Source organism: Filicampus tigris, chromosome 6, assembly GCF_054856515.1.
Source record: "Filicampus tigris isolate MCC_2025a chromosome 6, RoL_Ftig_1.0, whole genome shotgun sequence".
Lineage (NCBI taxonomy): Eukaryota > Metazoa > Chordata > Actinopteri > Syngnathiformes > Syngnathidae > Filicampus > Filicampus tigris.
In genome coordinates, this window is record NC_141222.1 from 8,914,551 (window position 1) to 8,934,926 (window position 20,376).

Genomic DNA, 20,376 nt, shown 5'->3' on the forward strand with positions numbered 1-20,376 from the left:
TGATAGAACTGATAGGCACAACTAAGGTATATTTAATAAATCATAAAATGCAGGTGAATCTAATCTAATCTAAGACTGACTTGATTAGCAGTTTTCCAAGAGGAAAATGTTCATTCATCCACAGTCATGCCAGCTCATAGCATAGATCGTTGGCTCCGGTGTTAGTATTACTCAAACGATAGTTGGCCAAGTTTACATCACACAAGGTCTTTAAAACGAAAGTCAACCCAAACATATTTTTTTCAAGAATATGTTTCGAGCAGGCCCACTAGTTGAAACACGGCATTCTGATTAATTTTGCCCTTGTGAAATATAAGTTAAGCAGCAAAATGCACTTTTGCACTTTTTAGCCATCTCTGGGGGCGGCCATTTTGTCTTCTGTCGACTGAAAATCACAACTGCTCACAACGACCAATCACGGCTGACCTGTTTCCTGAATGTGAGCCGTTCTTGAAAAAAATATATTTGGGTTGACTTCCGCTTTAAGTCCCTTGTACAAGCTACAAAGACCGTCAGCTCAAATTGAAACTTGAGCTTACCTGGGGAATTATAGTGGAATGGTATGATTTTTTCATGCATACCAAAACACAAATTTCAAACTTGTGCACCCAATTCTGTTTTTTAAAACTCATTGAAGATGTTATACTGAAAAAAAAAAGAACGGATGAAATGAATCAGCAATAGCCCAAAACATGACATGTAAACCTGTCACCACAACTACAGAGTATGTGTGTGTGAAGATCCTGCTGAAGTTGGAGTTGAAACGTTTTGCGTGAATCTGCACGCAGACTTTAAACAGTTACATGATCATTGTGTTGTGCCTGCGAGTTCACTTTCAAAGTCTGTGCAAACATTTCATTTGTGTCAACTGACCATATTTAAATTGTGCAATCATGAATGTTGTGTATTTAAACTTTGGCTATTTTATTTCATTTTTTTTTTTTTTTTTTTACCTGACTGCTGTGCAGAAAGCCGTGTGTGTTTATTTTTGGCCGTAACATTTCTATCACCTGGCATTAGTTTTTCAAATAACAGCCATACCACGGATGCCAGTAGCAGATGTACTATTTATATTCCACACTTGTATGCATTATTTTGATCGGGAGGATACAAAAGGAAACATGAGCTCCCTGTTCAAAATTTATGTGACAGCACATACCAAGCGACCGCTTGGGTGAGGTTTCTCATCAGCCTTATCCCCTCGGAGGGCAGGAGGGGTCAGTTCAAAGGACCAAGCTGCAACTTTGTTGGGGTGTGGTCAAGCACACGTGTTGGTTACATTCCAAGTTCACATTCCGGAGAACATCCATAGTGAAAAAACGGAAGATTTACCTTTCAGGTTCCTGAAAAGTTTCACGATCAATGTTGTCAAAATGACCCCTGTGATAGGCATGCATGTCCAGGACGTCTAAATGTCACTTGATGTCACACTACGCAGATGCGTGTTGACCGATTCTCTGCCCGGCAGACTAAATGTCTTTTGAACACACGTCATTGTCTTAGAAGTTGGTTCATAATGTGACTTAACGGTATGTGATTTTGCATTGGAGATTGCATTAAAGTTGGAAATAACGGATTGCCCTTTGGAGCTTTCGTTGTCCGAGCTTGATGATGACGACTTTATGGGCCCATGATTGAAAGGGGACCTAGAAAATAGAATTTTTAATTTGCGCCATTTGAGGGGCCAAAATACTTGGCGGCAACCATGAATAGAGGTAATATTTTCCAAAACTTCACCTTTGAGGTACGTTGTTTTGAGCAACCTCCAGCAACAAAATGTAAAAAAAAAAAAAAAAAAGCTAAATGTTCTAAGCCACCTCCCTACTCCCGAATGTTATGGCCGGCGTGGGGCGTTGGCCAAATGTGAAGAGACAAATCGTATCCTCTGCGAGTAGACGAGGTCCGCGACGTACAGCGCCAAGTTGACAAAGGAGAAAACGGCCACCACCACTTTGCTGTCCCATGGACATTTCCCTTGAGGACACGAGGACGGTCGCCAGGGTGAGCCGTATTTGGTGTCGAAGCAGAACACGGGCCACACCACCGATGCGCTCAGGTAGAGCAGCACCTCCAGCAGCGTGCACACCACCACGAAGCGATCAAAGGCCATGCAGCGCAGCGACTTGGTGCGCCCGCACACCGTCATGATGACCACCAGCGCAGTCAGAGTAAAGCAGAAAGCGTAGACCGCCACGCAGTAGATGGTGGCGGCGTAGAGGGAATACTGGCTCCCGTTGGCCAGGGCGCCAAAGATGATGCAGGCCACGAAGCCTTGGACCACTTTGAGGAGGCCGGAGACCGTGGCCATGTAGCCCGCCACGGCCTGGCCCGGTCTGGCTCGGCACAGGGCCACCTCGGCCCCGTAGGCCAGAGTGCCCAGGATGGAGCAGACGGTGACCGCCATGCGGAAATTGCGCACGTGGCAGCCGGCGTAGGGACACTCCGATCGGACGAAGAAGAGGGGGTAGACCACCGAGGCCGTCACATACCTGCAAATAAACACGAGGGGATGTAGACGTGCGTGCAGTATGGCGTCATGAAAACAAACACATAATGTAAAGTGAAGCCTCGCTTTATCGTGGTTCATATCATATGGAATAAATCTGTATCACAGATTTTTATCATAATCATCCTTTAATACCAGTGGTACTGCTGTAAATCCTCCTAAAAATGATACTGTGACACAACGTGGTACTGTACCAGCACTGAGGTTGAAGACAAAGGCAACCCCAATTTTCTATTTTTTTTTTTTTTTTTTACAAATGTTCTATGCAGGCCCACTAGTCCAAACACTGCTTTCTGCTTCACTCAACTTCAGAAAACAAGTGAGCCTTGATTGGTCGTTACCTGAGCAACTATGATATCATTTTCAGTCGACAGAAGTGACAAAATGGCTAAAAACAGGTGGATTTTGATGCTTAACTCATCTGACAAACGCAATATTAATCAGAATGCCGTGTTGAGACTAGTGAAGACACAAGAATATGTTCTATGCAGGCCAACTATTTGAAACAAGGCATTCTGATTAATATTGCATTTGTGCCATTTTTAGCTATCTCAGGGGCCGGCCATTTTGTCACTTCTGTCGACTGACAATGACATCACAGTTGCTCAGGGCTCAGATAACGACCAATCATGGCTCAGCTTCAGAAAACAGGTGAGCTGCCGTGGAGGGTAAGACGGGAGCATGTTTAAAATAATAGACAGACTGACCAATAGGCGGGTCCCTGATAGTGTAGTGGTACACACGCCTGAGTTGTGTGCAGTGACAGTGTCTATGTGTGCCCTGCGACTGGCTGGCGACCAGTTCGGGGTGTAGTCTGCCTTCGCCCATTGATAGGCTCCAGCAACTCCCCGCGACCTTATGTAGGATAAGCGGTTTGGAAGATGACATGACCAATAGGCGATTACTATTTGGCCCTGTTTAACAAATAGACAGATAGACGGATGGCAGAAGGGTACTCGGGCTGCAGAAGGATGGCAATTGACAGAGCCGCAAATTTGAGTAAAATGCCCACCTCTGATTATTGTGTTTTTCACATGGGCTCTCTATATCAGTGGTGTCAAAACTATGGCCCATGGGCAATTTGTGGCCTGCTTTTCTTTTTTTTTTTCAGTGGCCCAAAACATACTCAATATTTGGGAAAAGTGTGAGCGTCGAAAAAAGTGGGGGAAGAGTGTTGCGACACCCAACGCCTCAATTCTAGTCTGGTTTTATTTCATGAATGGAAAATATTTCCCATGCAAGCACAGGCCATATGATTTTGAGCCCTTCATTCCTGTTCTCTGACACAATCTGACAGGATGTCCAAATTTCGAATTTGCATTGGGGCAGCAATGTGCGAGTGCATGGTTAGCAAGGCTCTCTCGTAGTTCCGAGGTTCAAGCTTTGAATCTTGTCCGGCCTTCCTGTGTGGAATTTGCGCGTTCTACCCGCGCTTCAGTGGCTCTTCCCCAGGTACTTCGACTTTCTCCTGAATTCCAAAACATTCACTTTATGCTTGTGTAAAACCAGTGACTTTTAACGTTTTTTAAAAAAAAAAAAGTTCAGTCCAAACTTGTTTCTTATCACTCCTGTCAACATTTTGCCTCAAGCAGGCTCTTTCCCCAAAGCCTTGGAAAATACATAAGCAAAAGCAAAGTCAACTCCTTCAGAGCCAGAACGTATTCTTGGCCCCAAGCAAATACGGATGTTGATTTTTTTTTTTTTTTCTTTTAACCAACTGTACCTCAAATGTACCGACTGCAATCATCTATCCTGTAGAATAAACACAACCGTTTCTGATTTGGGAATTGTCTTTTTGGGTTTCAGGGAATGCAGTCGATGACAACATATTACGAGATAAACAGAATAAATTGGACTGGGATATTTCTGGCACACGAACAGACTACAACAATTTGAATTATTCTCTTGAAAGACAAGCACGGCGGAGTTCATTCAATCTGTTATGTTCAACATAGTCATGAACTATTAATTACTATGACACTGGTTTGCTCAGTATTTTTAAAATAACACTATGTCAATTCATAACATTTTGTAGCACTATTTACCTTATTAAATGTTTTATATATTGAGAATATTTTTTGTGCATCCGTTATAGATGCAGTAGATATTTGTATCTAATGAGTTATTTTAGTTTGTAAAAAAACAAAAGTATGTTTGGCCCCCCCCCCGATGTCCATGTTTTCAAGTGTCGCAACGTTGACGTGACTTACACGAGTGTGGCAAAGGCGGCACACGTGACGGTGAGGTTGTCCCAGGAAATTGGCAGACAGCTGTAGAGACGAGTGGCATCCAAGAAGAAGACCGCCACCGACATGGCAAAGCAGAAGCACCACACGGCCATGCAGAACACGCCGTGGGAACCGCTGTAACCGGCCGTGTGGATCACCATGGCGATCACGGCACAGCCCATTGTCAGCTGGCAAAGGCGGGCGGCGCCGAGAGGGGAGAGGAGCGCCCTCATGTTCAGGTACGGGCCGCCCTGCGAATCCATCACCGGGTGGTTGAACGGAATACAAATGGAATCTGAAGGCCACGCTGCTCTTTAAAATCACGTCCGACTTTAAACCTTCACTCTGAATTTAATGTTGAAACCTTTTCCGTCCTTGGTGTCTGGCTCTTTATGAAGGCAAATCTCCCAGTGGGCATTCTCGCGGTGAAGAGTCGTGCCCCGTTTTCGCTGCTGATTTTTCCGCACTTCTCGACGCCTCGTGATCAGCGCGTGGAGAATGAAAAATGTCTGCAATCCGCTCCGAGATCACAAGTCCATGTACAGTAGTCAGGCCCTTGTAGCAAAAAGTTCTTCTGTGTGACGATAAGCTCGTCGATCATTTCAAAAGAAAGAAAATAGTCAAAGGCAAAATGTGACTGCTCTCAAATGTCGTTCGACCTCACACACTTGCTGCCTTGCAAAGAGCGTGTGCCGTGTGGATGGCATGCCGGGGCTCAGTCAGACCAGAATGGAAGTTATTTAGGGTTGGGACGGGTCACGGCCTAATGAGTGTGAGGGGTGTGTACGTGGGGGTGCCAGCCAAGGAGACACATCGGAGGGACGATTAAAAATTACACGACTGAACCCTGAAAGAATATCACCAATCAAACAATTGATCAATGTTTCATAATGAAGGAAGCAGACGTATTCATTTTTAACAGGTTTGATTCTGTGCTTTCATTCCTTTGTGCATGATAAGTTTTGTTATTGTTTTTTGTTCTTTTCATTTTGCTCGAAAATCTGCACCGAAATTGTAATTTATCTTTTAAAATTTATTCCTCCAATAAAAGCCTTGGTAAAATTAACTGCAGACCTATGAATATTCTCATTTATTCATCCAGTTCATTTCATTCCCACTACACCTGAGACAGGTGCAAACCTAGCCAACTCTTCTTGCATGAACCGGTGAAGCCTGCTCAGATGAGAGACGGAACTTCTTCTAAGACAGCCAGGACGGTCCGGTTGCAATCGAGTCAATGTCCTGAGAATAGTTGCATACTTAAATATTTGCGTGGCTGCCTTTTCAGTGACTTCTAATTTCAAATGCAATTTGCGATCAAGTGCATGGGGATATTGTGAATATGTAATAATATGCAATTTGACAGGCGCAACGGCCATCTGAGAGAAAGCATAACGATGCGGACTGTGATGAAAATGAGTTTGACATCGCTGCTCTAACACAAGTACAGACCTCATTAATTCTTCAAGAATTCCTGCAAAGTTCAGGGCTTTCTGGCTTGGAAATTCAAAAACTAAGACTCTGAAGTCATTACTCCCCCTTTGGCTTAAATACATACAATATAGTAAGATATCTGTTTTTAAGATATGCCAGGGGTGGCTAACCACTAAAAGGCAAGGAGCGACAATTTTGAGTGTACGGATGGACTGATTATCGACCAGGCCGATGATCGAAAATGCCGAATATCGGTATCTGCCTTTTTTAAAAACCTGATGGCCGATAATAAATCCATTTAAAACTGCGTTAACTTCGAGGAACTATTCGTGTCAATTTTCAGTTAACTTTATAAGAGATTGTACTGACCCTGGCAACATTCTGCACCTTTTTGTTTTTGTTTGAAATCAAAACAAAGATAAGGGAAATTTGAACATTTGTGTCATTTTGAAATTTTGGAGAACTTTCTTTACTTTCGAAAATATAGGGAGTTATTGTTGAAGTTTTCATTTCACTTTCTAAGACAAGCTTTTTGTTAGAATTTTGCAACAAAGATGTATATTGGAAAAATTTATAATAATAATCAACATTTTGCAAAAACATTTAAACAAAGTTGAGAGTTGTAATCTTTTTGTTATTTTGACGCCAATGTTTTCGTTTTTGCTGAAAATGAATATCGCCTCCAAATATCGGTTATCGGGCCTCCTTGACTACTAATAATCGGTATCGGCCCTGAAAAAAACATATCGGTCTATCCCTACACATAGGCATACATAAATTGCTCCGTCACGTCCCCATGTTTAGATGAACTCCCGTTCATTGTACACCTTTGTAGCCGGTGAAATGTTCTAAAGAAGTTGATACGAGTGCTTCATAAATTTGGGGGCGAACGATGTCTACTTTTCTGCCCGACCTTTAAATGAGCAATCTGTGTTTGAGAAGTTCATTCACCTTTTGAAATTCCTCTTTGCTGATTGAATGGAGGGAACCCAAGTGCTGCTCAAGATTTGAAACCTTGAAAGGTTCGAATCATGCCGAGGCAGAATGAATGGCTTGCCATTATGTATTTGGTAGGCCAACACTATTCAACATTTTTTCCACTCCAAGTCATTTTGTGTCAAAGTGCACTAGGTACCTTGATTGATGTAATCCGTTCGATCAAACAAGGCCTCGCACACACAGCATTTGTTCACTTTGTGTAAGACAGGGGTCAGCAACTTAGTTTGGCCGCAGGCCAAGTTTTTTCCTAGCAATCCTATCGCAGGCCAAAATTATATTTTCATCAGACAAACCCGCTGGAACAATATCAAAAGCTAACGGTTTGGTTTTGTAACTGTATTGATATCACGATATATTTACTGCAATATTGTGTGAATGCTCCCATTGTGCCTTTACCTTTTTTTTAACTGATATTGCACTTCCCTAAAAAGAACAACTTTAAAATGATGTTTCTTTTTTAGACATCATACAAAGATTATTCACCCACCACCCGGTCTTACATCCTGAAAGTAAATGACAGAAACAATTGTCATGTTTGTATTTGCTTGTTTTGGAAAACTTGAAAATCAAATAAAATATTGAAAAAAAATTAATAATAATTGTCACGCCAATATATTAAAACGAATGCCTCTGCTGAATGGAACTGTGGTAGAACACGAACAATGATCAGAATGAAAACGAACGTTCCAATAAAATGTAGGAAAAAAAAAAAAAAAAAACAGTATCCAACACTATCACATATTGTTCAAACAGCATCTTTTATTACTGAACTATTCTTTAGCTGTGTTGAATAAAACACATCCAGCAGTCTTCACACGCATCAACCAGAATGAAATCACATCAGTCTTTTCATCAAATATGAATTCTTCACTCCAGCAATGGTTACCTCACACAGTAGTGACAGGCATCTTCCAAGTGCGCAGCAGTCACAAAGCTGAGGTCGAAGTGCATATATTGGCTGTGCAAGGCAGTGAGTGTCCGACATCTGGCTTGGTTGCACTTCTCACCCTCACGCACTCTTATTTCTTACCTGGAAGGAACGCACAAACAATCATAATTAAAAACACTTTTACTTCTACCAGTGGCGGCCCTGGCTTGAATGGTGCACTGAGCGAGACCCCTCTTTGGCGCCCCCTTGTGACGCTCCCCAACACTCTCACATAAAAAAAACATCAGAGTGACATTTAATGTTATTCTTTTGCTTAAAATACAGTAAATAATTAGAATGAAGATAACAGAACAAAGAAACACAAATCTCACATTGTACAAATGAATAGAAATATAAGATACCTAATTGCATTCATTATTTCTACAGCATGATAACTTTTTTTTCTATATGCTAAATTAGCTCTCCATTCCAAAAGATAATGTAATCCATTGCAAGCCAGGTCTCTGGTGATGCTTGCACTATACCAAACTTTTAACACAAACTAGCTAAAAATGAATACCACGGTGGAACAAAGTGAAAAGCACAGCTACAGTATTGCCAACAAGCATCGCTATGATTAGCAACAAAACAATCACAATAACAACGGCCAAATACAACACTGCTCATGGTGTATGATGTGGCTAGGGATGTCCTGACTCCTGATCCCATTTTTTTTTTTTTTTTTGCACTCGAGTCCGAGTGTCACCTTATTTTGAGGATCAACCGATAACGAGTCCTGATCCGACAACTCGCTAAGGTTTTAAAGAGAAAAATAAGAGTGCATGCAAATTGCACGACTCGTGGATCGGTGCTTTAAACCAAGTAAAACATGTCAATGTTTTTCTTTTGGCATTATCTGTGTAGCTCAGGGTTATTTTGTTGCTGTTTTTTTTTTTTTTTTTTTTTAAACCCAAGTCATAACAGTCTATAGAGAAACAAAAATTGAGCTGGAAATGTGTGTCCATGCATGGCCTATGAAGTGTTTGAGCATCTGCCTGCACAAGTTATGCACTGCCAAGCATGGAGAACATCTAGTCAGCAACTCTGCATAATGTCTGGGATCAAACGATAAAATTCAAAGCATGAGCGAACAATGTGCCCCAACCTCACCTGGAAGCTTGAGCCATTTGGGCACCTTGCCCACGTCCGATATGCCAGGCTTAGCAGCCTGGGTGTTTGTTGACGGTTGCTTTTGATGGTCCTGCGCGGAGACGCCAGTGTCTGCAGTTGGCTCGGGAGGAGGCAGCAGCTCTTTAGTGGCCAAAGAGCTGGGCGAGTGTTTTGTTGACTGGAGCATGCAGCTGGGATGTCGGAGGTGGGTTACAAAGTAGGGAAAAGAAGGTTGGCAACTAAAGTCTGAAGAATGTTGTACTTTAGTTAAAGGCAAACTGCTACCAGGAGAGAAATACAAGACAAAAATGAATCTTGTACCGGCCTCACATTTTTGTACATATTCTATTACATCATTTCCTGGGACAACGTTGAGGAAATGACATTTGGCTAACGTTAGGTTGACATCGTACTATTTGTCTAACAGTGTAAATGTGCTGTCCACCACAGTCATTCAGTTTTAAACCACTGGCTACATTAGTGAATATCCAACCGCGTTTTTTTTCCCGTTTGCTGAACTGAGCTCATGTATCATGCGATATTCCGACACCCGTGGCATGTACTGTGTGACGGCTTTTCAAAGAATGTTGAAAAAAGAAAAAGAAACCCGAAGAAAAAAATATTCTGGTGTTTTTCGATTGCGATTTTACAGGAACTCGTGTATGGTGGTTATATTGTTTTTGTAACTTCAGAGACATTCCCTTACAAAAAATAAAATATTAATTGTCCTACTCCAATAGTTGTTCCACTGAATAAACTGCACACGTGCAGTGACGTACCTTGCAATGGATTCGTTTGCCTGCAAAGCAGAAACAGAAGATTCGAGGAGTTCCCTCTTTAAGTATAATTCTGTTGACACACACACACACACACGGACAGACAAGTGATAAAGAACAAGCCACACTGGGATCTACTTCAAAGGAGCACAACAAGTATTAGTGAATTAATTCCAAAAGTATCATTAGTAATAAGACCAATAGAAACCTGTCTTCACTTCAGAGCCGAGGTACAGCAGCGCACCCGGAAACAGGTCAGCCTGGTGATAACGCATTAAGAGATGATCAATTTACAAGATGGTTGGACACAGGTATCCACCATACAATTAAGGTGTACAAACAAGTACACATCGCATTTGACAACCACAACAAGTGAAAAATCTGCTATAAGCACACTGTGATGATGTACTTTAAGTATGGTCGCGGACATACACTGTACTTATCACCTTGATAATAAACAAGAATGCCAAAAATGTCAATATAAGAAGATCCAAAGATGGGTCAAATGTTTTGTATGTATTACTTGTGTTGAACACTGTGTGGTGCTGTCACTTAAGAGTATATAAGAAAGGAGAAGGAAACAGTGGAAAGGTTGACTGGGAAGGGCATGCAGGTTTTTGACCGCTTTGGCAGAACTTGTTATGATTATAGACGCTTTGTGTTTTATGGAGATTTTAAGTCTTGGAAAGTGATAAATAAAGCACAAATGTTAGCAAATGGCTTATGGACTCTCTGTTGACGGACACAAACAGGCAACAGGTAAACAAAGCCTGCGGCGCGTCAGACCAAGATAAACCGAGCAACACTTCACTCGCCCAGTAATAGACTGGCTGTTATAGTCAACATTAGTTACAGTGGACCATAAAAAAAAAAATGTCCCGCATGTATTTGGGCGATTCCAAGCATGCATTTTTGAAAAATATTCCTTTATTTGGATGTTTTGTTTTGTTTTGTAAGATAAGGTTTCTATCTTGCCACCCTACTCCATAGTCCAGAGTAGACTATAAAGAAGTGAAAGAAAACAGAGCAATTTACAGTAGGTGGAACAGTTTAGTGAAACCTTAGTTCACTAACAAATCGAGTTACAGACAAACCTTATGGACAAATTTTGCTTGGCTTCACGAAATGTTCTTCCTGGCATCAACGCTCAGTGCTGTTCAGTTTCTGTTCAGCTTTCTCTCAGACAGTGTAAAAATGGGTATTGTGGGTATCTTTGTTCTGGAAATGAGTCCTCAGTATGGCTCCCAAGAAAGTCAAAATTCCAAGTGAGTATTTCGGCTTAATTACATTTTATGGATTTCGTTCGGTACGTTCCCTCATTTCAGTATGAGAATGGCTGTGCCGATGTGTGCGTGCATGCGTGGATCAAAGCGAAGCATGTATTAACCCTATGGGCCAGCCTGGGTAAAATCAAGTCCAGCTGGAGTCAAGGACAGCAGAGAGAGAAACAAGTGCGAGTACAAGTAGGAGAGAACCAGGGGAGAACGAGAATGTAGAGCACCTTTGAAGATAAGAGTCAGCCAGTGTGTGTACTGTGTATTGATAGTGAAAGTCCAATTCCTATTTTTCCAAGAGAAGAGTGTGACAGATGCGGATTGCTTGAATCCAATCCTTCAATTAAATGGTTGCGCTCCGTGAGCTCCCAACAATGTAATGCCTCTTACCTGATAAAGTGTGACAGCAGGATCATCCAGAATTTTTTTGGGGGGTGTGATAACTGAAAAAAAAAATGAAATCAAGTTGAGTTGTTGGATGTTGCTAATATATACAGTGGTATTAACATGTTTATTCTTATTTTGATGTATATTCATTCATATTATTATTATTATTATTATTTGGTGAGCCAGACCTTGCAGTGTATCACTGATACTTATTTAAGCGCAAATTAAAATACCAGGTCTGCTTTTTGAAACACCATCAGGTAGGGGATAAATGGTAGGGAAAGAAGCCCAAAAAAAAAAAATTAATAAAATAAATCTTTTTTTTTTAAATTCTATTTATTTAACTTTTTTTTTTTTTTTTTACACTCAGTGAATGTGAATCCACTTGTGCCAAAGCTGAGTATACAAGGGTTCACTGTACAGTATATTTTTTTATAATACTATCATACAAAAACATTTGCAAACAAGTTTTTGCTGATATTTTTAGTGCTTTGGCTGTGAGTAGCGCTGAACAATTATGGAATATAATTGTATTGCAATGGAAGGTTCCCCTTCAAAATTGCAATGGCCATTCAACAGGCAATTATTTTTCCAAGGTCCTTTTCTATTGTACTTTTAACAAACACAATTAATTCGTCTTAATTAAAATAAACAATATCAAATCTATTATACACTCCAGTTTACGAAGATAAAAGCATATTAAGAATTAATTGTGAATGTTTATATTCGACTGCAATTCCGGGTGTAAACATATTAAATACTTGGACATGCAGTCTTGCAATATTTACCATGACAACATAATTCATAAGTCACACAAGTGTGATGTAAACATATAATGTAAATCAGGACATAATTGCAAATTACAATTTGACCACTTCAACATATGGCTGGCGTCGGGCCAAAACCTCCTAAATCACATTTTGGTGAATTTTATATTGAAAAAAAAATTGACACTATTAATAAGTCTGCAGGTGTGTGTGTTATTTTTACACATTATTGACGAATCTCACGTGTGGAAAATTGCTTGCTCTCTTTCACAATGCAATGCTAATAATTTTTTGGGCTCTCCTGAAAAGTGTTTATTTTGGAGGTTTTCACGAAAGTAAATTATCCAACCTTATGTTTAATGAAACACAATATGTAAACATAGGAAATGCACATCTTAAACACTCATCATCTACATCGAAAAATAAAATGCATAGGTATATAAAAAAAAAAGTTAATCTCCAATCACATCACACATTTTTCGGTGGAGGACGGGGAAGATTATACCGGTTTTTATTTATTTATTTTAAATGAAAACTTCCGAGGCCAAGATCAAACATGTTAGATACTGGTCTCATGATTCACAAAACTCATCGAAAACTCCGCACGCCGGACCCCTCTCGCTCTGCTCCCAATGACCAGTCAAATCACAGCCCTTGCAATTAGCAAATCCCGTTTTATCAAATCACGTTGTGATGTAGTCATAACAGTTGCCTTATGACCTTGCCAAGTAAATCGGCACTCAGGAACTCAGGTAGTGAACAGGTTAAGATACTTTTGTAAGTGCTTTGACTGGATTCGCCGAATATTTTAACAGTAAACAGGTGTGGTGGGTGACTTCATGGCACTTACAGAGGTAGAAACTGAGCAGTGGATCCTCTAAGTGGCTCCTTACAAAATCCGTTAGGGCCCCAACTAGGAAAAAAACAAAAAACAAATCAAAATCATAGCATGTTTCGTGTGGCGTAGAATTATGTTTTAGACAAGGGCTGAATGATTAGGGAGTATAAAAAAAATTGCTTATCATTTCTGTTCGCGAATTCTTTAGCAATTGCTGTTAGATAAAGTCTAGCAATTCTATCTTTGTGCTTGCGAAGAATATGCTTTAGATATGATTTGGATGAATGAGCCGTTGATTGGGGAGCAGTTGTCATCAGATTTAATAAGAAAAATGGCATCAGCCGTTACTGAGAAATGCTCACACGGTCTGTTAAGCTAGCAATTCAGAAATGCATTTGCATTTTATTTCATGAAATCGTGACTGTGGATGGTATGTTAAACAATATAAGTTAATGGCCATGTCAAACAATGGAAATGCTAAACTCTAGCGAGCGTGCTTGTGCGCACATAAAATACTCCAGTAGGGGGACCTGGTCTTAACCTGACCAGTGGCCACTCCAAATAATCTACTACAGGGGAGAAATGCTGGTGTGTGTGAGAGACAGATAGACAGATAGTGTGCGAGTGAGTGGCTGAGAGAGAAAGATGTAAGTGGATGTGGCGACATTAGTAGCTTAATCTAACGGAAGGTTCTCCCTCAAACGCAGCCGTTGCAATTTGAAAATGATATTCTACTACATCGTGACGTTGGTCCGAGATTGATTAATCGTTCAGCCCTATTTTAGACTGAAATTTCCCAATTATTTGTTGTTTCTGTTGGTAAGAGGTCACAAATCGCTTCAAGATTATTGCCACACTTGGAGTGCTCACAAACCTGTCTCGAGGGGCCTGAAGAAGCCCTGTAGAACATGGCGATCTGGAAACTGGATCCTTAGCACAACCTGAACAAACAGCACAAGTGGGCGTATGTAGGTACATTACAATGGCACGTGTCTCAAAACAGGAGTGAGTGTGTATCATGTGGACACACTTTGGGGTATCTGTCCATCTTCTCCTTCATCTGTGCTTCTCGAAAAGATTTAGTCATCAACGGTGCCTCCTCCAACAATTTCCTGAGGGGAAGAAAGGGCCACAGAGCTGAGTCGCAGCATCTTTTTGGTCAAATCAATCAAATATTTTTTATGCAATCCCTTTAGATATATCTGATAGCTTCCAACGTGTGGCGACTTGTGATGTAAGTGAAGCCAAACTTCACCAAGAGGTGAGAGACGAGTTTTAAATTTAACAGTTGCTGCAAGGATCTTGGTTGTTAGTGCATCAATAATGTACCCTGAGACAAAAAAATAGCAGACTGATATTCTGTCTCACAATTGTCACATCCACTAACCTCTCGCTCTTTAGCTGGGCAAAACGCTTGCGTACATCATCCACAGTCACTTCAAAAAACTCATCTGGCAGCTCCACATCATCTTCAGAGCGATGGGACATGCGCTCCAGGTGGTAGATGAGAGGCTCTCTCTCCACTGGCTGCAGTGATGGAGAGTGAACGACAAGCTGAAGACATGACATGACAAATTCCCAGCAAATTTCATTTAACGATTGCAAGTATTTACCGCCAAGAAATGTACTGCTCCGTCCATAATCTCATCTGACTGTTTGGCAGTGGCTTGATACTGCAGAGGAAGAATTTCCGATTAGAAAATGTTGGGAATTTGAGACAAATGTATGTGCTCAGCGTGAAAGGTCCGTGAGGCAGCTCAAAAGGACGATGGTGCGCAACCTCGCCCATATTTGCAAGCGCTGACATAGCAGCCTACCAGGAAGTAAACGGGGAGCATTTTCCCGCTGATTTAGATGCGATGTAGACCACATCTCATCAAGATGCACCTGTCGTTGTTGCAAAAGAAAGTTCTAACTTTGCACATTTTAAGGAGGAGACGAGCAGCAGAAAAAACAGCGAACGGGTGCATCCCATACAAAAGGATCGACAACTAGAAGTTTAACCTCATTCGTGAGCTGCAGTTACATCAATAAAGCCTCAAGGTATATTTCAGGGTGAGCACAGTCAGCCCAATTCTCGCCGCTCTCATTAGTGTTTCCACCATTTCCCTCATGCCGTTTGGCGTTGACTTGTAAAATCCACCACTCATCAGAAATCACTCTGCCAGCCTCCCCTATTGGAAGTGCTTTCTGACATCACGACGAAGCTGCGCTCGAATTGAACATTGTTTGTTTAGAGGTAAGTCATTGTTTCAGCAAATGCCCTGTTAACTGCGCCTCAACATGGCATTGTGGCGTCACTGCACGCTACTAAGTGCATTGTGAACAGGCCCTTAGCATCTCCAACGTGCTACTTGCAAGTGCTTTGGCCCATACAATAAATTGATGAAAGTGTTAAAAAAAAAAAAGAAATAAAAACATAAAGCAGCAGCTCGCAACTCAAAAATGTTGGCTAATTTGGGCACTTGCAAGTCAAGGTACCACTGTATATACAATAAAAATAAATGGCATGTCCATTTTCACATTTTCATACCTTGGTGGCAGAACTATGGGAAGGTTTGGCTTTCTTGGCTTTGGGAGATTCCGCGGCAGACGTTGACAGTGATGAAGACAAAGATGAGGAAAGTATGTGTCCAACTGCACTTCTTCCCGGACCACCGAGGCGCTGACCGCCTCCGGAAAAAGGAATGAATGGCACCACGGAATCAGAAGATGATGATGATGACGATGACGAGGATGATGATGATGACGATGATTGAGAGTTCAGTCCTGACGGCCCTGCCTCCTCGCCACAGGCCTCTGACATTCCTCTTATTTCAGGAGGAGCCTTTGATTGATTTTTATCCTGGATTTTTTCCTGCTGCACAGGACGTGTACTCGTGGAAGAAACAGGATTGAGCACTGGGACAGTTTTCATTAACTGACTCTTAGAGTTTTTAGCCGTCTCCTGAGATGCGACTGCGATTTCAGAATGACAAGGAATAGGGTGAGCCCGAGAGGCTGAGCTTTTGGCTTCATTAACAGCAGGGGGCACTGGCACAATGGCGCCTTCGGTTGGGTCCATGCAATCTTCTGGTGCTTTGTCCCTTTTCAGTAAAAACCTATTCGGAGCAAATTATAAGCACAACACAATTAAATGATTTACTTATGAACTGGGTTTTGATGGTTATGAATCTGAAATCACAGGTAAACCTCAAAGGACAATTTACCTGACAATGGCACTTCCTCCTGTAAGGCCTAATGACTTGAGAGTGGCCTTCTTGAGGGCCTCTTCGCCACACACCTAAACACAAACAGTCAAATGCTCTAACAGGTGGGTGTCACACTAAATATTTTTGCTGTTGTGACAGGGAAATGTACATTTCGTACCTCATCTCTCATGTAAACACACACAGGAGTGGACCCAGACTTGGACAGCTCTGACACACTGCGGAAAGGCCATATCATTGGGCAACAACAAAAATAAAACCTCATGTGACAAACAGTACAATCTCATGCAAGTATTAATGTTTTACTATTGTTTGCCTAAATTCTGAAAAAAAAAAAAAAAAAAAAATCAACGCCAGCTAAAAAGGAAACATTTTTTTTACAAAGGCATAACTTTGTTGGAAAAGAATCAGGATGTAGAAGAGGCATGGGCCGATAACCCGTTTGACGATTTACCGTGGTTTTAAAAAGTCAAGGCTTTAATAACCGCCAATACTGTCTGTCTGAGCTGTTCATTCTCGAGCGAGCGAGCATGCGCTGCGGTGCTCCCGGCCGACAAACAGAATAGAAAAAAGAAGAGGATGAGGAGAGATGCAGGAAAGGTGTTAGACGAAAGACAGAAGAGTTACATGGGTGCCTTTGCATTATTTATTGAAAATTAACATTATACCCTTTTCTTAATGTATTGCATTTTGTATAAAAAAAAATAGATTGTGTTCAATGGAAAAAATGCTGTTTTTATTTACCTAAATATTTTAACCAAGGACATTGTAGAGCTGTAATTTTAATACTGAGATACTGCAAGATTTTTGCTCACAGTTATCATGTTGTCACAATCTAATATCGGCCCATGCCTAATGTGGAGTGATGCAATTCACTTGAGATGAGTGTTTGATGGATGCTTAGCAACTGGAAGTGCACACCTGGAACTGCTGGACAACAGCTGTGTGAGCACAGTTTGTTTTGTGTGACATCAGTGTACTACTAGACACACTGAGGCCAAACTGTTTAATGCATAGTTGAGGACTGGGAGGAAAAAAAAAAACATTGGGCACCATTAAACTAGCCCGACACAAACCTGATCTGCGGAAAATGTGTCAGGAGTTCCCAAAGGCTCTTCTCGCAAGAAAAGGCACCCTGAAGACGAGAGCCATCCTCCATCTGCAGCGCAATTCGCACCTGGGAGATACAGTAGGCAAGTACACATATTTAGCAAGTGTTCCTATTAAATAACACCAAATTGTTAGTGGGGATAATTGGGGAAAAAGTAAAAAAAATGCTCATTCAACAAGCTAGCTGTGCCAAAGGATTTATTATTACTGGACAGCTCTAATTGAGGCTTATTCTCCTCTGTGCTTAATAGGGGCACATTTTTTCTGGCTGCTCCCATCGACTCCGGTTTATCATTATTCCGTGAAATGCTTTTTAGGTGGCACAACCCTAAAATGTTGATGTTCCCTGTCAAATATGGCCTTGAGCAAAATCTCCCATCGCCTTAAGCACATTTCCTCTTCTGCGCTTTAGAGGCTGAAGTAAGTCAAGCACCCCGGGGAGGTGCAGCATCATATTAACCTTGAAGTGTGAATGCAATTACAATATACAAAACGGGGACATGAAGGCTCAACTCCCCCGTCAGATCAATCACATGGCTGACCTAATGCTTCGAGCTAGGGCTGCTCGATTAAGCGATTTTGAACCAAAACCGTATTAACTGGATAAAACGATGTTAAAAACGTTCAAATCGGCACGTTCGATTTTTTTATTCTTGGTGTACCTAAGCCACCGTAGTTTCCTCTGCATTTCCGCTACCTCCCACGAGCGCGCATACCGGAAAAACTACAACACCATCCATGGCTACCGGCGATTCCGCTATTTGCTCAGGCAAGTGGGCCTTTAGTTAATAAAAAAATAGATCTGCAGTGTAGTGTGTGCCCCGCATGTACAATACAACCCGCGAGCAAGTAACTCAACGTCTGAAAGGCGTCACTTTTTTTCTCCTCTACAGCGGACCTCTGGCCAGCCGGTGCTCGCGTACTTAAGCTTGACAGAGCATTGTATTATTGAGTGACAGTTTTGCACTAATCATTGATTTGTGTTTAAGTAAGACCAGGGAGAAAGGTGAAAGGCTAGTCATTAGCTGGTTGGCAAAATGACTTGCTGACAGATTGTTTGGTTTACAGAATTGATTGTCTACCTTCTCTCATTTCGTTTCAGATGGTATATGCATTTCTTCTTTCATTATTGGTTTGATTAAGAACAGATCTGAAATCTATTGTGTAAGTAAAATGCTGTTAATGCTGCTAGATCAGGGTCCTCAGTAGGTCCTCAGTAAAACATTTTATCAAGTTGAACAAAGACACGAGTTGAGTCGGCTAGTACCGATTTATTATTTCCAAAATTATATGGGCACTTAGACTTTTTTTCACGAACTAATCCACTTCACACCCTCTGCTTCAAAGTATAAGTGGAACTGGAGCGGTCCGCACGTTATGACTGGCCCATTACACGCTTGATCTTTTTCATGGATTTCAAGGACATTCACAAGTTTCAGGAAAAATCCTTGTTTCCATGATTTGAAGCCATCCTGTCAGTGAATCATGTTTTTTGGGGGGTACTTCAGTGCTCATTGCCAGCTTATGCACCATAAGTGCGTAAAAATTATTTGGGAGAACATGGCTCAGAGTGCGCATACGGTCTTGTAACTGACCTGACTGTCAGATACGGTCTGTGTCCTTGTACTTGGCACCACTTCTAACTTCGCGTTGTTGGGCAGGTTGGCAAACCTCCACTGCAGCGTCAGGTCGAGAACAGTCCTTTGAAATCTGCCAAAAAAGGCCAATTGGTGTCCATACAATTGTATTTTAAAATCACATCCACCAATTAACTCAATACAAATTATGCGCAAGTCAGAAATTCACTCTTTATGTGACCTAACAGTGAATGGGATCAACAGTATATTTGTTGGAATCAACGTGAAAGATTATGCTGAGAGCTACATAGTGGACTGTCAAACCTTTCGAGTCACAACTTCATGCAGGCTGGTTTTACGTTTTTGCTCTTCTGTACACGAACATCACAACATGTTAACTTGAATTCACTGCTGAATTCTAACCCTCAATAACTAAGTACCGTTCTACTTACTTCAAGCCGTGATTATCGGGATTGAATCCATGCTTCTTGCAGACCTCCTCCAGCACCTACACGAAAAACAACTAAAACTTAACATACAAAACATTACGTTGTGCGACCAAAGTGTAGCACAACAAAACCCAGGAACACAGAAACTGAGCTGTCACTAGCTATAGCTACAGTTAGCAAAACAAGCTAATTGAGAGCACAATTATCAATACCAACACTGAAACAAACTGCCCCAAACAGAAAACGTGAAATATGGTTTAAATGAATATTACCTGTAATAACGGTGTATTTGGGGACACTTTAACTGTCTGTCTTCTTCCATTTGGAGTTAGGACAGTCACGGATGTACCACTAGCTGCCATTGCGTTTTGTGACGTCACACTGTTCTTTGAACAACCTTTATTGATAGCAAAACACACACGTACGAGCACTACTTAATTGTAAGGTGTGATATGAAATGACGATTAAAAAAACATTAAAATATGCTGCTTCATATTAGCTTAGAGGAGTTAAACACGTAAGGATGTGGGTAGTATCATGACACTTTTTTTTTGTTTTTCCCTTTTTTGTTTGACTTATGATTCTTTAAGGTGTGTTTTTCTTCCCCTACATATGTTTATTGTTCTGCCTATGGGATATCTATACATTATGTATGGTTAATTCTAGGATTCAGTTCAACATTTTAAGAGTCACTTACTGATCAGAGTCCTCAATCAATAGGCTCCTGCATACATGGGGATTTAGTATAATTTTGTTGTCCTGTCAGCAGGTAACTTTTACTCAA

General features: G+C 41.2%; 2 protein-coding genes across 2 annotated transcripts; both read right to left on the bottom strand.

The window, feature by feature from the left end:
- Positions 1-1,448: 1,448 nt before the first annotated feature.
- LOC147145664 (myeloid-associated differentiation marker-like protein 2) lies at positions 1,449-5,065 on the bottom strand. The gene is made up of 2 exons (XM_086033812.1): positions 4,717-5,065; positions 1,449-2,489 (listed from the first exon to the last, which is right to left on the bottom strand). Exons 1-2 carry the CDS (start codon positions 4,995-4,997, stop codon positions 1,835-1,837), a joined length of 936 nt encoding a protein of 311 aa, XP_085889938.1. The 5' UTR covers positions 4,998-5,065; the 3' UTR covers positions 1,449-1,834.
- Positions 5,066-7,906: 2,841 nt separating this feature from the next.
- aspscr1 (ASPSCR1 tether for SLC2A4, UBX domain containing) lies at positions 7,907-19,994 on the bottom strand. Its single transcript, XM_086033766.1, has 17 exons — positions 19,865-19,994; positions 19,596-19,651; positions 19,162-19,276; positions 17,533-17,633; positions 16,617-16,674; positions 16,457-16,530; positions 15,781-16,348; positions 14,861-14,920; positions 14,635-14,774; positions 14,278-14,359; positions 14,122-14,188; positions 13,260-13,322; positions 11,646-11,698; positions 10,190-10,241; positions 9,985-10,054; positions 9,206-9,396; positions 7,907-8,197 (listed from the first exon to the last, which is right to left on the bottom strand). The coding sequence occupies exons 1-17, from the start codon at positions 19,952-19,954 to the stop codon at positions 8,187-8,189; spliced, it is 1,851 nt and encodes a 616-aa protein (XP_085889892.1). The 5' UTR covers positions 19,955-19,994; the 3' UTR covers positions 7,907-8,186.
- Positions 19,995-20,376: the final 382 nt, after the last annotated feature.

Bases quoted from the DNA above. Each gene is read 5' to 3' on its own strand.
- LOC147145664 (XM_086033812.1), bottom strand. From the start codon at position 4,997: ATGGATTCGCAGGGCGGCCCGTACCTGAACATGAGGGCGCTCCTCTCC. The intron at 2,490-4,716 runs GTAAGTCACGTC...GTTTATTTGCAG, and splicing joins GCCGCCTTTGCCACACTCGT to GTATGTGACGGCCTCGGTGG.
- aspscr1 (XM_086033766.1), bottom strand. From the start codon at position 19,954: ATGGCAGCTAGTGGTACATCCGTGACTGTCCTAACTCCAAATGGAAGA. The intron at 17,634-19,161 runs GTCAGTTACAAG...TGTATCTCCCAG, and splicing joins AGACCGTATCTGACAGTCAG to GTGCGAATTGCGCTGCAGAT. The intron at 13,323-14,121 runs GTTTGTGAGCAC...TTTTTTTCCTAG, and splicing joins CTTCAGGCCCCTCGAGACAG to TTGGGGCCCTAACGGATTTT.